Here is a 17301-nt window from a genome sequence, read left to right as displayed (position 1 = left end):
CCCCCCACAGTCCAAAAGAGTCCAGTGGCATCTTTCAGACCAAGTTTTATTCAGGTACAAGATCTCCCTCCTCTGCAAGGACAGATCTGCACACCCCCCCCAATAGCTAGCAATCCAAAACTGTCCAGTGGAGCCTGAGCGGTGGGTGTTGCCTTCTGACACACTTCCGGTGATGTCAGGGGGCGTGGCATATGCAAATAAGTTATGCTAATGAGCTCCTGCACCTCTTTTCCTACAAAATGACCCCTGTCGGTATCTATTTAGTTTCCCGTCTCTGCGCTTTACCCAGTTGGACCTTACCAGGGGTCCATTTTCATTTGGAAGTTTTATCTGCTGCAGAAGTGCCTTCTGGGCAGGAAAGGTGTACGATTACCCCACGAGGGTAGGCTGCAGAAACCGTTAGAACAGGAGGCCTTTCCGCTGTCTCTTAGCCTCAGTCTTCCGAGGGGGCTACCAGTGAGTCAGAGGGATAGATAGGCATAGGGCACAGACAGGGTTGGAGGCAGGGGATCCCCTGGTTTGGAGGCCCTCCCCCCCTGCTTCAGGGTTTTCAGAGAGCAGGGGGAGGGGGGAAATGTCTGCTGAGCACTCCGTTATACCCTATGGAGATGGGTCCCCATAGGGTATAACGGAGAATTGATCCATGGGTATCTGGGTCTCGGGGAGGCTATTTTTTGAGGCAGAGGCACCAAATTTTCGGTATAGCATCTGGTGCCTCTCCTCAAAAACTACCCCCAAGTTTGAAAGAGATTCTAATAGAACATAAGAACATAAGAGATGCCAATGTTGGATCAGGCCAAAGGCCCATCCAGTCCAACACTCTGTGTCACACAGTGGCCAGAAATACCAGTGCCATCAGGAGGTCCACCAGTGGGGCCAGGACATTAGAAGCCCTCCCACTGTTGACCCCCCCCCCCCAAACCACCAAAAACACAGACACTTGCCCCAGAGCCCCTAGCTATACCTTGTGGCTAATAGCCACTGATGGACCTCTGCTCCATATGCTTATCTAATTCCCTTTTGAAGCCGTCCATGCTTGTAGCTGCCACCACTTCCTGTGGCAGTGAATTCCATGTGTTAATCACTCTTTGGGTGAAGAAGTACTTCCTTTTATCCGTTCTAACCCGACCGCTCTGCAGTTTCATGGAGTGCCCACGAGTTCTTGTATTGTGAGAAAGGGAGAAAAGTACCTCTTTCTCTACCTGCTCTATCCCATGCATAATCTTATAAACCTCGATCATGTCACCCCTCAGTCGTCGTTTCTCCAAGCTAAAGAGCCCTAAGCGCTTTAACCTTTCCTCATAGGGAAAGTGTTCCAACCCTTTTATCATAGCCCCAGAAGAAGGTGACGCCATCCTCCATTATTTCCAACGGAGACGGCCAGACCTCCCTTCAGAGTTCAATCGGGCTTCTTCCCTCATCTCTCCTGGAGGCTCCAGGAAGGTCCCCCACCGGCTTGTCGGCCTCACCTGGCAGCCCTAAATGGGGTACTAGAGTGTGTGTGGCTTGGGTGGAGAATGCGTTGGGAGCAACGACTGTGTTAGAAGCTCAAGCTCCTACCACGGAATCACAGGAACCTTCTGGATATGGGGGGTGGACCTGGAAGGGACATCACAGGATGTGACATCACAAAAGTGATGTCACATCCTGGCTCCATCCCCCAAAGTCCCCAGATTGTTTCCTGAGTCAGACCTGGCACCCCTAGACACAGAGCATCCTTCCTCTCTTCTCCACTGCTATCCCTTTGAAGCGTAGATTGCTGCTCTCAGGGAAGTTCCTTCCTTCCGGCTTGACAGCTCTCTCTCCCACACATTGCCCCGACTCTCCATCTTGGCACCATGAGAGCACGTCTTCCATCTCTGGACATCCAGCTAATTAGATTAGATGAGGTAGGCTCTCTCTTATTTATTTATTTATTTTATTTCATTTATACCCCGCCCTCCCCGCATGCGGGCTCAGGGCGGCTTACACGGCACAACAGTGCAATAAAATATAACATATTAAAACAATTTAGGCACACAGGGTGCGATAAAATTACACCATTTAACCACTTAAAACACAGTTCAATCTTACAGGATGCATCGGTAGTTGAAAATACTACCGATACTCTTATCTTTCCTGTCTAGAGAGCGGAGTTCTTATAGTAAAGCTCCTTATTAGTTTGAATCTGAAACGTGTATCTTTTGTTGACACACTCGCACACAACTGATATTGAAGGGTATTGAAGACAGAGCAGCCAGTATCCTAATGCCCCTTTATAAATCGATGGTGCGACCTCATTTGGAATACTGTGTGCAGTTCTGGTCACCACACCTTAAAAAGGATATTATAGCATTGGGAAAAGGGCAGAAAAGGGCAACTCGAATGATAAAAGGGTTGGAACACTTTTCCTATGAGGAAAGGTTAAGACGCTTAGGGCTCTTTAGCTTGGAGAAACGACGACTGAGGGGTGACATGATCGAGGTCTATAAGATTATGCATGGGATACAGCAGGTTGAGAAAGAGGTACTTTTCTCCCTTTCTCACAATTCAAGAACTCGTGGGCACTCTATGAAATTGCTGAGCGGTCGGGTTAGAACGGATCAAAGGACGTCCTTCACCCAGAGAGTGATTCACACATGGAATTCACTGCCACAGGAAGTGGTGGCGGCTACAAGCATGGACGGCTTCAAGAGGGAATTAGATGAGCATATGGAGCAGAGGTCCATCAGTGGCTATTAGCCACAAGGTATAGATAGGGACTCTGGGGCAAGTGTCTTCTTGGTGCTTGGGGGGGGGGTCAACAGTGGGAGGGCTTCTAATGTCCTGGCCCCACTGGTGGACCTCCTGATGGCATCTGGTACTTTTGGCCACTGTGTGACACAGTGTTGGACTGGATGGGCCTTTGGCCTGATCCAGCATTGACTTCTCTTATGTTCTTACACACACAGCCTCAGCTAACCACACGACTCATGCTGTGCTTATAGCCTAGTATACTCTGCTAAATTACATGAATATGTTGGAATAATTTCCAAACAGGACCTCCCCCCCCTGGCAGGCCTTATTCCCAGACCGGGGAGAAAATGGCTGATGTTGTTATTCTTTCAAGACTGCGTGGCCCAGGGGGTACGGGATTTGCTCATCCATTGATACTGAAAATGACAAAATCCGGCCCGTTTGCGACAAATGAACTCCTCTGTGTTGCTAGTCTTGGGTTCAGTGGCCTTTGGGTATCCACATCACACGTTAACAGAAAGCTAAAACAAGTTGGGGGGGGTTGTGTATTACCTGGGGACAGGCTCCTGCTGATCTCCTGCTCAAAGAGGTCACTGAAGTCCTCTCCGGCATTCAGTTTCTCCAAGCGGTCATCGATGAACTGAGAAAAGTTTATTTATTTATTTATTTATTCGATTTATACCCCTCCCCGCCGAGGCAGGCTCAGGGCGGCTTACATAAAATGCATATATAAATACAATTAAAATCCATCATAAAAACAACCCCAGCACAGGGTATTGAAAATGATCCTATTAATGACAGGGTATTCACTCCCTTTTACGACCTGAGCTAATACCGCTTAATCTAGGGGAAGATATCCCAATTCCACAAATACCGAAAGCCTTTGATTGCCACGTTATTAACTGCCAGAAAGTCAGCGATAGCTTCAAAGTGGAAGAGCGAATGCCACAAAGACAGCGATAGCTTCAAAGTGGAAGAGCAAATGCCACAAAGACAACAATAGCTTCAAAGTGGAAGAATGAATGCCGCAAAGACATTCAATGCCACAAAGACATTCAAAGTGGAAGAGCGAATGCCACAAAGACATCGATAGCTTCGAAGTGGAAGAACGAATGCCACAAAGACATCGATAGCTTCAAAGCAGAAGAACGAATGCCACAAAGACATCGATAGCTTCAAAGTGGAAGAGCGAATGCCACAAAGACAGCGATAGCTTCAAAGCGGAAGAACGAATGCCCCAAAGACAGCGATCACTTCAAAGCGGAAGAACGAATGCCCCAAAGACAGCGATAGCTTCAAAGCGGAAGAACGAATGCCACAAAGACAGCGATAGCTTCAGAGTGGAAGAACGAATGCCACAAAGACAGCGATAGCTTCAGAGTGAAAGGAATGCCACAAAGACAGTGATAGCTTCAAAGTGGAAGAACGAATGCCACAAAGACAGCGATACCTTCAAAGCGGAAGAATGAAAGCCCCAAAGACAGCGATAGCTTCAAAGCGGAAGAACGAATGCCACAAAGACAGCGATAGCTTCAAAGCGGAACAACGAATGCCACAAAGACAGCGATAGCTTCAAAGCGGAAGAACGAATGCCACAAAGACAGTGATAGCTTCAAAGCGGAAGAACGAATGCCACAAAGACAGTGATGGCTTCAGAGTGGAAGAACGAATCTGCCACTGTACCTGCTTGAAGAGCTGCAGGTGTGCGGCCCTCTGCAGAAAGGGCTGCATGGAGCTGGATCCGTGCTTCAGGAAGGTCTCTTGACAGAAGGAGACAGGCTGCCCCTGGAGAGAGAGAGAGAGAGAGAGAGAGAAAGGAGGTTGTGGAGGTGGGGAGTGAAATCCGGGCATCCCCACAGAGGCTTTGAGACAGGCCCCTAGCCAGGGTTTTGTGGCTTGTGGGGCAATTTTTTTTTCTGGTGGGGTTGAAGTTCTCAGGGGAGAAAGAAAAGGCATATAGCCAATAGAGAGCTGTACCAGGATAGATCCCTAAACTGCAAGCTGTTGACCACTTGAGACAACAGTTCTCAGCTGCTGCAAGTTAATCACTTCTGCCAGCCTAAGCAACAATTCTGATAACAAGCCGGCAGGTGGAGGTGATGACTACTAAAGTCAAGAAAACAAACACTCAGGCAAAAAGACTCTCTTGATACAGTTTCTTGACACAAAGTTAGAAGGTATCCTAGAGGTCACCTACTCCAACCCCTTTGCTCCAACCTACTCCAACAACAGCAGCTCACTCTGCTTAAAGGAGCGCATGCCTTTAAAAATGATTAAAATGATTGAAAAAGCATTTACAGGGGAAGTTCTTGTGGGGCTGTGCCTTTTAAAAAGGGGGCCGAGCCCCCCAAAGCCCCACCACAGCTATGGGCCTGCTTTGAGATGCAACAGACAAAATGCCAGGTTGTCACATTGGTCTGAAGACAAATCATTTAGGCTGGGCCCTCACAGACACCACAAGCACAATACCAGAAGCCCAGGAGGGTGTTGTGCTAATGTCACATCTGTACAGCTGCCAGATTTGAGTCTTTGAGCACCTTAGAGACCAACAGCATTTGGGAGTCAAAACTCCCTTCATCAGATACAAGCTTTGACTATATATATAATATGTGTGTGTGTATACACACACACACAAGATAAGATATAAAAGGGATACAAAAGAAAGGAAGGATTATATAACAAATTATGGCCCTGGTCACACGGAGATTTTGCTGCGCAAAAGGCACGAATGTCAGGTGGATTTTCGATGCACGATCACACCGCAACATCTGGGAAGCGTAGCGCACCCGTGGCCAACTCGTGGGAGTTAAAAAGTACCTCGGAAAGTGCACTAGTATCCGGAAAATGCGCGGCAGGGGCAGGCGTCTGATCGTGGGAGCGCTAGTATCCCGTGGCATCCGGCACCCGTCCACGTCCCATCGCAAACCAGATGTTTTTCGTAAGTGCATGCACATAAACATGTAACTGAAAGCAGTGCTGCTCCGTGGAACTGCACATGCACACAAACGCGAAACGCTTGCTGCGCCGCTTCTTTGCCACGCTCCAGCATCGCCGTGTGATCACCAGCCTAAGCGCGAAGACTTGGGGGGAGCGGGCTACCGCGTGTGATTGGGCTACCATGTTTTATTTTGCTCTGGGGCGAACAGCCATGCCTCCCACCGGCATTATCTGGCCCATGTGGCCTATCTATATCAAAAGTTGTTATACATTGCAGGGCATATAGAACAGAAAATGTTTCTCACCAACATTCCTTTCATTATAATTTGTATGAAATTTTCTATAGCATACCGTAGTCCTTACTTCAAACATCTTAAATTTCAAATCCCACAGCTGATCTATTTTGCAACTATATTGTTAATTTCATCTTTACTACAGATACCAAAATTTAAGGTCCCTTATATATCTCAGAATAAAAAATATGATATTTTTGTTCAAGATCCACTTCCTTCCACATTTATATTCAGAACTTATTCTTATTCTGCTTCTACACTGTAATACATTTATACGCAGAAAAACATTCCCATTCTAAATTTTATACTGTTTCTCATTCTAAGTTTGTCTCCTGATTACATAATAGACACGCCATCTCTCCTCAGATTTTGAAATCGATCTATTTCTCAAATAAATAGTTAATTTCACCGTTACTGCATACTGGGCAAGTTTATCTTCCCGTTCTTCTAAGCTTGGGCAGACCCCTGATTTCCATTGAAAGCTCCTACACCCCCCTCCAAATCTTGTTGATCTTTTCTGGTGCTACTGGATTCGAATTTAGCTCTTCTAATGTAGGCCAAGACGGCTACCCTCCGAAACTATCTTTATGTGTAGTGCTGTGACACATGTGGCAGCCCAGTCTAACGGCAGGACCAGTTGCATGCAAAATGGCCACCATTTTCCCAGCGTCGTGTACCAGGACATAGATGCCTCCGGAGAGCTCTAGAGAGCTCCTTTCAGCTACAATCTCCCTTCAGGTTGCCAGACTCCAGGCGGGGGCTGGAGATCTCCTGGAACTACAGCTTATCTTCAGACGACAGAGATCCGTTCTCTTGCAGAAAATGTCTGCTTCGGAGACTGAGCTCTCTATGCAGGGTTGCCAGCTCCAGGTTGGGAAATACCTGGAGGTTTTGGAGGTGGAGCCTGCGGAGGGTGGGGTCTGGGGCGGGGAGGGACTTCAATGGGCTATAATGCCATAGAATTCCCATCCCAAAGCGGCCATTTTCTCCAGCCTGGAGATCAGTTGTAATCACAGGAGATCTCCAGACACCACCTGAAGCATGGCAACCCTAGTTCTGTGGCATCAATACCCTGCGGAGGTCTCTCCCCAACGCCAGCCCCAACCACCACCCCCAAGTCCCCAGGAAGTCCCCAGCCTAGACAGGGCAACACTCATCTCCCTCCTCGTCTGGTGGGTTGAGCTACGAGGAGCCATCAGGGTTGCCAGGTCTGGGTTGGGAAATGCCTGGAGATTTTGGGGGTGGAGCCTGGGGAGGGCGGGGTTTGGGGAGGGGAGGGGCCTCAGCCAGGTCCAATGCCCTAGAGCAGGGGTGTCGAACTCATTTGTTATGAGGGCCGGATCTGACATAAATGAGACCTTGTCGGGCCGGGCCCACGTGTGTCATAAAAGGTAATGCCAGGCAGCGGAGAGATAAACTTTATAAAGGACACAAACGGGTTTTTTAAAAACTTAAAATAAAAAACATGCTTAAAACATCAGCACTCTTGCAATATTTTGTTTATTTCACAGTGTCTGATAACGGACACCTCTTGCTCTGAATTATTACATCAAAGTGTCTGTGCTGTTGCGATCTTGAGTCTGCTGTTCAGGTGTGTATCTGTAAGCTGCAACTCTACAATGACGCAGCAGCAGAACTGGAAGAAGAAGCAGAAGATGGCCAGTTCCACTGTGGGCCTGATAGACGCCCTCCGGGGGCCTGATCTGGCCCCTGGGCCGCATGTTTGACACTCCTGCCCTAGAGTTCACCCTTCAAAGCAGCCATTTTCTCCAGGGGACGTGATCTTGGTCAGCTGGAGATCAGCTGTAATAGCGGAAGATCTCCTGGAGACTGGCAGAGACCCTAGGAGCAATCCATTGAGAGTGGGAAATGCTCACCGGTTCACACATGAGTGCCTGGCGGTAACCGCCAAACAGCAGCGCTTGTGCGCGGAGGAAGGCTCGGGCCACTCCGTCCCCGGTCGTTGCAGACTGTTTCTTCAGCTGGTACTTCAGGAAGGAGACCTGAGGAGGGGAGAAGTGGAGAGAGAAGCTCATCTTCCCGGCCAGGGCCCTCCACACGATCACAAAAAGGGCGCCTCGGTCACTGTTCCTATTTCGTGCGATAATCCCAGAAACACAACTTTACATCAGTTTTACAACGTCTCGTCCCTTATGTCCGTGCCAGCGTCCTTGGCATGGTTGCCAACCTCCAGGTGGGACCTGGGGATCCCCCAGAATCATCTCCAGACTCTTGGAAAGATTGGCAAAAGTAGTTGACTATTCCGAGATTGCAATGGATCTTTGCTTCACTGGAAAGGAGGCGTTTTCTTCCATGTTAAAAATCTTTGTTTCTAAGGGAAGGGTTCACAGGAAATCTACAGAACAACAAAGACCCCTAAGGAATACATCTTTACACTTTGACCACACGGTCTACAACAACAATGGAGATTCTTCCTTTCTTCTTGTCCCCTAGAAGGAAATCACCTGAATGCATTAACCAATGATTGTTAGTAAACAGGCTTCAGTTTCCCCGGGCTTGTTTTCCATTGGCTTTCTGCCAGGTTCGTCTAAACAACAGCACACAAGGTAAGCATATTAACCCTATAATGGCTGACTTTTAGACCCTGCAACACACGTATTTCCGACACAGACTACAGAGATCAGTTGCCCAGGAGAATATGGATGCTTTGGAGGGTGGACTCTGGGGCACTGAACTCCACTGAGGTCCCCCCCTCTTCTCGAACCCTGTCCTTCCCAGTCTCCACCCCCAAATCTCCAGGAATTTCATAACCCAGAGCTGGCAGCCCTAACCTTTGGGGGATGGGGACCATGTTGTCGTACAAGTTCTATTGTTGTAACTTTTCATGGGTTTTCCTTTCCTTTGTCCAGGGCTATTTTTGGGCAGGAACGCACAGGAACGGAGTTCCGGCTGGCTCCCAAGTTGGCCACGCCCAGCAGGAACTCATTAGCATAATAGGCCACACCCAACAGCAGACACTCATTAGGATTGGCTACATTAGGGGTGTGTGGCCTAACATGCAAAGGAGTTCCTGCTACAAAAAAAGGTTTTGACAACAAACAAGGTAAACAGAATAAGAAGCAAAAGGTGGGTGTGGCTGGATGACCAGACTTCTGGTAACATGTGGGTGTGGCCTAATGTGCTAATGAGCTGTGCTGTCAGGGGTGTGGCCCAATATGCTAATGAGTTCCTGCTGTTGGGTGTGGCCTATTATGCTAATGAGTTCCTGCTGGGTTTTTTCTACAAAAAGAGCCCTGCTTTGTCCAATAAAAGCTCTGTAACTCGATGCCTTGAGCTGTATAACCATCTGACATTTCATTTATAATCTGTGTCTGTTTCCCAAAAGACAAAAGGAATTTTTAAAAAATGATCAACATCCAAGGTTATATTGGGATCTTGATTTGAGGGTAGGAAGAGGACCATCCTGTATGGATTAAAATCACTGAAATTCTTTCTTTTCTTTATGGGTTTTATAATTGCGTTGTTGTTGTTTTTTAAAAAAGAATGTCTTATTATTAGTATGTATCTACTAATTTATCTACTAATCTACTAATAAATGATAAATAAATAAATATCTACTAATAGGAGCTGCAGTGGCTCAAGTGGTTAAGATGCTGAACTGCAGGCTGTGGAAGGTCCGTAGTTCAGCAGTTCGAGACCCCGGGTGCCGCATGACGGAGTGAGCTCCCGTCTCTAGTTCCAGCTCCTGCCAACCTAGCAGTTCGAAAGCAAGAAATTGCAAGTAGATAAATAGGGACCACTTGGGTGGGAAGGGAACAGCGTTCCGTGCGCCTTGGTGTTTAGTCATGCCGGCCACATGACCACAGAAACGTCTTCGGACAGCGCTGGCTCTTCGGCTTGGAAACGGAGATGAGCACCGCAACCCTGGAGTCGGACTCGACTGGCTTTCAAGCAAGGGAACCTTTACCTATCTACCAATAAAGTAGAGCTGATCACTGTACTTGGGGTCTGTTCGTCCATGGAACCCGCTACTTAACAGGTACCCTATATCAGGAGGGTATTAAGATATTGGCTGTAAAATAAGCTCTTCATGAAAACAATACGAACGACGTCACTCGGGAGGCTGTCCAGGTCCTGGAAGGGCGATTCCAACGTGTTGCTGTCAATGTTCAGGATGACGACGTCTTCCAGGGCCTTGCCCCTCACTCTCTGGAGAGATCCGAGACAGAATTGAGAGATTAAGAACAGCACCCAGGAAATCTGTTTATTGGGGGAGGGGGAAGCAGAATCCAGACCACAGCAGAAGCAAGAAAGGCGCCACCAGCAGGCTTTTGAGTGCGCCAGAACTAGTCAGACCGAACGTTCAACCTACAAAGAGAGAACTGGAAAAACACGTCATCGTTAAAGGACACGGCGGCAGGCCCACGGGCGAGACGGGACAACCTCTGAAGTGGCCGTTCAGGAAAATCTTGTCCGGAGGCCGAGGGAGAATGGTCACTGCTTCATTATCATGCTCTGATTGGTGCAGATTCTAGCATTTCGGTTCTGAGCATGAAAGGCCTTTATTAGTCAGAGTTTTCTGAATCCCCACCTTCAGGCCTGAACTTTACAATAGTAGTAGGGATTTCTGTTGGTGCCCTGAGGGCTTATTTCGACCATATAAATAAATAATACATTCATAAATAAATTGGCTGTTGATTTATAATATGTAAAAGCAATAGAGAGTCCTGTGGCACCTTGAGGACTAACAAATATAGCACTAATTGCTGTGAGCCGGAGTTGGTGACCTTGGGTCAGTCACAAGCTCTCTCGGAGCTGTTCTCTCAAGAGCAATTCTCTCAGCGCTCTCTCAGCCCCACCTCCCTCAGAGGGTGTCTTGTTGTGGGGAGGCCGAGGGAAAGGAGTTTGTGAGCCGCTCTGAGACGCCGAGTGAAGGGCAGGGTATAAATCCAGTCTCCTCCTCCTCCTCCTCCTCTTCTTCCTCTTCTCCTCCTCCTCCACTGGTACCCATCAAGAATTTGTGTAGTTGTAACAAAAAACCAATAAAACTACCCTGGTTTCAGGGGATTTAAAACAAAGAATTTTTAGAAAGGGGCGGGGCCAAGGTAGGCCGTGGGCCAGCAGGGCTTCTGATTGGCCACTGGAGACATGATGGGGTGTGCAGATTTTAAAAAATATTACTTTGGCAGCAGCTGCCAGCATAGAGCTAGGATCGTTACTGTGTGTGACTGAAGGTCAGCCGTGTGTATTCAAGGAGATCTTTTTAAATGCTATATGATTTCCCGTACAATAAATACAAGCCATCCTGTGAAGTCGAGCTCATGCTGAAATGGTGAAGAGTTACCATTATAGTTATGCATAACCTCACTCCCTGACGGTTTGTGGTATTGGCTCCGCCCCTGCGGCAGCCACACTGTGTTTGGCTCCGCCTCTTACGGCAGCCATTTTGTAGTTGCGCCCACTGACCTGGGTCAGAATTCCAAAGATGCCCACAGGCTCAAAAAGGCTGGGGTCTTCACCATTATGCCAAACTGGTTCTCTGGCAGGGTACAGTGCAGGGTACATTGCCATAAAGTCCACCCTACTTTTGTCTCCGCTCAGGAAGGATGGGACTCCAGAGCAAACTGATTTCTGCAGTCGCTCGCTCACAACTTTCATGCCAGTAGCTCAGAAGGTAAGATTTTTGCTCACAAGACTCCACAGCTTAGAGGGCGCATTACCCCTGCCCCAGAGCATTGCAAGTTGGGAAAACAGCACACTGGGAAGGCAGAAGTCCCTCCTTCCCTCATGCTATGGATTAAAACGACGATGCTCCTCCCTATTTCCCCGGAGTCTCATGGACACGAACTCCCCCAATCCCAAGCAAGTGGCATCCATGTGACAACACGAAAGCAACCATCCACATCTTCAACGCTAGCCCTGTGTTTGACACACCAATGAAAAAGCAAAGGAATATGATTTCCAGCATACAGATGACTAACTCTGAAGGGGGGTTTCTATCATAATTTTTTGCAGGGGTCATTTCCTGCAGGAGCGCACAGGAGTGGAGCTCCGGCAGTAAGGAGCCCAGGGGGCGGGCACATGCAACAAGCCCCACCCAAAAAAGCCATTCTTAGACGCCGAGTGAAGGGCAGGGTATAAATCCAATTTCCTCCTCCTCCTCCTCCTCCACTGGTACCCATCAAGAGTTTTTAGAAAGGGGCGGGGCCAAGGTAGGCCGTGGGCCAGCAGGGCTTCTGATTGGCCACTGGAGACATGATGGGGTTTGCAGATTTTAAAAAATATTACTTTGGCAGCAGCTGCCAGCATAGAGCTAGGATCGTTACTGTGTGACCGAAGGTCAGCTGTGTGTATTCAAGGAGAGCTTTTAAAATGCTATATGATTTCCCATACAATAAATACAAGCCAATCTGTGAAGTCGAGCTCGTGCCTGAAATGGTGAAGAGTTACCATTATAGTCCCCAGTAAACTGAAAAATCAAGGCGGACTAGATGGATTTTATATTTCTTTCCTCCTTTCGGACCGTTCTAACCAGATGACCTTTAAGGTAGCCAGAATTCTGCGCCTTGGTCTGCTGAACAAGGAAGCAGGCGGTTAAGTCCTTTTATTAATTATGTTTGCAGTATTGCAATCAGCCTATTGTATGGCTCCCAAATTGGACATAGATGTGCAGATCCATTCGATTTGAGTCCGGGAGCGCTTTAGAGCAGAGGTGTCGAACTTATTTGCTACAAGGGCCGGATCTGACATAAAATTGTTATTATAAAATGTAATGTTACAAGCAAAGTGTGGACAATCATGATGACCTAATCAGAGAACAAATGTAAAGAAGAAGAAGAGGAGGAGATTGGATTTATGCCCTGCCTTTCCTTACAAACCCCTTTCCCTTCCCCTCCCCACAACAGACACCCTGTGAGGTAGGTGGGGCTGAGAGAACTCTGACAGTAATGGCTCTTTTTCAAGAACAGCTCTTATCAGAACTATGGCTTGCCCAAGGTCATCCAGCAGCTGCGAATGGAGGAGTGGGGAATCCAACCCGGTTCTCCCAGATTAGAGTCCGCGCACTTAACCACTACACCAAACTGGCTCTAAAGAAAACAGTTGCGAGAGTCTGACCCACAATAAACAAATTCCTTCAAATCATAAGAAAATCCTAGTGTAAAAATACATAATCAACGGCGTCTCCTGGGAGCCATTAGAAGTTTAGCAGCATATCTGAGCCTGAATACTTATTGAGATCAGCGTCCTTTCTGAATGTATTATCTTTCATGACGTTTTGTAAAGCACTTTATGAGCAGGAGAGCTTTTGTATTACTCTAATATTTCCTGAGGAAGATCCAATTTTGAAACGTTGTTATTTAATACGGAGACGACGTTGAAGATGTATTTCCACACTAGGATTTTCTTATGATTTGAAGGAAGTTGTGTATTGTGTTGTAGTGCTTGTTGACCACAATATACAGAAAGCATTTTCTTCGCAAGTCTTGTTGACTGCTTGATCTGTGGGTTAGACTCTCATGACTGTTTTCTCTATATTTGTTCTCCATAAAATGTAATGCCAGGTACCAGAGATATAAACTTTGTAGTGAAAGCAACTGATTTACTGGGGAATCCACAAAAGCCCCAATAAATGTATTTAATCATATGCAGGACTAGGTTCCTTCCAAGGAATACCATAAAAGGAGGCATATTTTACATTTCCATACATGCCAGTTGCTTGCGGGCCGATTGTGGCCCCTGAGCCATGTTTGACACCCCTTCTTTAGAGACTAACATGAGTTTCAGGTTTTAAAAGATTGAGAGATTTCAGACAGAACCGTTTGAGAACCGGTTCCCTTCCGGAATATATTTGTCATTTCATACACAATCGCTTCTGTCCCATTTAGGAAACGGGGGTGAAGCGTTTTACCTGTCAACCACTTCCAAGTACTGCTCAGTTTCCTCTCCTGGTTCCGATGCAATTTTTCCCGCCGTTTTTCGCCCGTACAGGCGATCTCCGGCTTTTTTTTTTGAAAGTTTGCTTTAGAGCGCTATAGTGCTATAGCGCTATAACGCTATAACAGAATAGCATTATATCAATCCCACTGGAATGCATTGAGTGTTTTGTTATACTGCTATAGCGCTCTAAAGTGAACGTAAAAAAAAAAAAGCCGGAGATCGTTTGCATGGGCGAAAAATGGCGGGGGGAAAGCAGGAAAAAGCGGTGCAGTCTGAAATGGCAAACCGCTTCAGATCCAACTCTTTACCGGAAGGGGAAAGCCATGTGTGAAATGGCAGCCCTATACCGGTTCACTTCAAAACGGATCATTACTGGCTTGAAACCGGATGAAACTGGGTAATGTGAAATTCCCTTGAGTCTAGTGGCACCTTTAAGACCAACAAAGTTTTATTCAAGGTGTATGCTTTCGTGCAAGCTTATTCAAGGTGCAAGCTTTCGTGTGCACGTACACGTCGTCAGACACTTTTGTCCAATATACAGATGACTCTCTATGTGTGTCAATCTTAGGTAAAAAGTGATAACCACTGAAAACAAAATAAGGGACCAACAAAAGTAAGACATAATTTAGGGCCCCGGTCACACGGAGAATTTGCCGTGCGAAAGGCACACGGCTGGGCGGATTTTTGGGGTCACACCGCAACATCTGGCAAGCGTCACGCACCTGTGGCCAACCCGTGGCGTGTCGCCAAAGATGCATACTTAAAAAGTACCTGCAAAGATCTACTAGCAAATGGTTTGCCACGGGCTGCAGACGGACTCATTTGGCGTGATCGCGCCGGCGCGCGCCTATTCCCTCTGGCCGTCCTCTTTGCAGCTCGTGCGCCAAAGGACGAAACCCAGGTGCGTTGCCGTCGCATCTGATCGCAGAATGCGACGGCGAAAATAGCCACGTCTTTCCCAGCACGTGTGGCTGGGGCCTGAATATTTTAAATTGAACAAACAGTTTTTCCCAGACTCCCCCCTTTTTTTTGCATCCTTTGAGCTTGAGTCCCAGGACAAACAACCCCCCCGACCCCTTCTCTGATCGGCCCCAACAACAAAATAGCACGAGCCCTTGAGTCTGCTTGTCTTCTCCACTACGAACGGCACGGAATTGCAAACTCACCTCCATGAGGCTGGTGTGGACTCCGATGAGGTAGGGCATAGGAGCGCTGCAGAGGAAAGACAGGTGGTGAGCTGGGAGCGGGTTCAGGTTCAGCGCCCTGGGGCAAGACGTTGCCAAGGGGTGCACTGGAAATGGCTCGGCAACTTGAAAAGACTACTGCCGAAGGTTACAGCAGAAAGTGCCAAAGCAGGATTATAGCCGGACATTAATTAGACAAAAGTAACAATCACGGGGGGATGACACAACTTTAAGGTTGAAGACGACGAAATCGAAATGGTTCAGATTTTCATCTTCTAATTGAAATTAAGATATTCGTCTTCAAATTGAAATTGTTTAAGATTTTCGTTTTAAAAAAAGATTTCCTATTCCTCAGCTCCGTCATCAACCCAAAGGGCGCCTGCAACCTGGGAAAGAGAAGGCTTAGAGGGGATCCCTGGGGCAAGACGTTGCCAAGGGGTGCGCTTGAAATGGCTCGACGACTTGAAAAAACTACTACTGAATGTTACAGCAGAAAGTGCCGAAGCAGGATTATAGCCGGACATTAATTAGACAAAAGTAACAATTACCGGGGGGGGATGACACAACTTTAAGGTTGAAGACGAAGAAATCGAAATGGTTCAAGATTTTCATCTTCAAATTGAAATTGTTTCCGCTCGCAACATTATACCGTATAGACCAGTGTTCCCTCTAAGCTGAGTTAGTGTGAGCTAGCTCACAGTTTTTTAGCCTCCGGCTCACACATTTTTGTCATGGCTCAGGAAGGAGGGCTCCAGAGCAAACTGATTTATGCAGTAGCCAAATCGCTCACTCACAACTTTAATGCCAGTAGCTCGCAAAGTAGGATTTTTGCTCACAAGACTCCTCAGCTTGGAGGGAGCACTGGTATAGACAAAAACTATTCGCCTACATGTAAAAAACAGTGTGGTCAATTAGCAAATTATATGCATTGCTGGTGGACTTGTCCCTTGATTCAAGACATTTGGACTCAAATACTCACTAGAATAGAAGATATGACATCAGTATTAATACCTTTGAAACCAGAGGTGGTATTATTGGAAAACTGGACAACATTACAGACAATGCGACAAAAAGAAGCAGTTTCAATTTTAGTGACTATAGCAAAATCTATGATCGCAACAGAATGGATTGATAGATAACCTCTCTCCGTTCAACAATGGTTAATAAAAATGTGGGGTTATTTTATCATGACTATGTCTTATAATTGTTATATGAATTCAGCAACATAATATCAAAACAAAGTGGTAAAGGTTTAGTTCCCAATTATAAGTTACTTAATGGAAAAAGACATCCTTCCAAGAAACCCTCTGTACCAGGACTTGATTTATTTTTTGATGGTCTTTGTAAGTTTATATACAACTGAATGTTTACTGGTTGGTAAAAACATTAAAAATTGTTAGTAAAAAAAATTGAAATTGTTTTAAGATTTTCATCTTAAAAAGAGAAGGCTTAGAGGGGACATGATTGCAGCCTTCAGGTATTTGAAGGGCCATCATGTAGAAGATGGAGCGGATCTATTCTCTCTCACTCCGGATTGCAAGAATAGATCTAACGGGTGGAAATTACAAGGGAGTCGATACCGGCTAAATATCAGGAGAGACTTCCTGACTGTAAGAGTGGTTGAGCAGTGGAACAGTCTGCCTCGGGAGGTGGTGGGTGCTCCTTTACTGGACGTTTTCAAGTGGAGGCTGGATGACCGTCTTTCGGGTATGTTGTAGGGCTATCTTTTGGCTCTGCTCCTGCAGAGTGCAGGGGGCTGGACTAGATGACCTGCAAGATCCCTTCCAACTCTAACATTCTATGATTCTATGATTCTAAGAAGTCAGAAGGAGACTGAGACTGGAGAAGGCAGCCAGGAAGGAGCTAGAAAAGATAATTAGGTGTAGGGATGTGTCGCTGGCGACCACGATCAAGTTAATTCGGGCCATAGTATTCCCCATTACTATGGGCATGAAAGTTGGACAATGCACACACACACACACACACACACACACACACACGTGTATGTGTGTTTTGCTCCCTCTAGTAGATGATTTGATATTACACAGGTTTATGTCCAGCATAAGAACCCACAGTTTAAATATGCAGGGAGATATGCCAGACATAACCCACTGTAATATCAAATCAACCACTAGAGGGAGCACGACATGTGCAGAACAAACCCCCCCACCCCCCCACCCCGCTGTCCCTGAAGAAACAGTGATTTACAAGCAAGGGAAATATGCATACAGAAAAGCCCTTAGGCGCCAGGTGAAAGCACATCTTTTTCAGCC

General features: G+C 46.8%; 1 protein-coding gene across 1 annotated transcript in view; it reads right to left on the bottom strand.

Annotated features, from left to right (window-relative positions):
• The window catches only part of LOC107113626 (DENN domain-containing protein 1B-like), a 59432-nt gene that overhangs the window by 15027 nt on the left and 27104 nt on the right, over positions 1-17301 (bottom strand). The window contains exons 12-16 of the mRNA XM_015414970.1: positions 15011-15056; positions 10014-10115; positions 7823-7948; positions 4399-4500; positions 3268-3355 (exon numbers count right to left, since the gene is read on the bottom strand). Of these exons, the coding sequence (XP_015270456.1) occupies positions 3268-3355; positions 4399-4500; positions 7823-7948; positions 10014-10115; positions 15011-15056 (464 nt within the window). The remainder of the gene's footprint in view (positions 1-3267; positions 3356-4398; positions 4501-7822; positions 7949-10013; positions 10116-15010; positions 15057-17301) is intronic.

The sequence above is a fragment of the Gekko japonicus genome, unplaced genomic scaffold (assembly GCF_001447785.1).
Source record: "Gekko japonicus isolate JY-2015 unplaced genomic scaffold, Gekko_japonicus_V1.1 scaffold4345, whole genome shotgun sequence".
In the NCBI taxonomy this organism is placed as follows: domain Eukaryota; kingdom Metazoa; phylum Chordata; class Lepidosauria; order Squamata; family Gekkonidae; genus Gekko; species Gekko japonicus.
Note: the sequence above shows the minus strand (reverse complement) of the source record. Positions and strands in the feature narration are given on the sequence as shown.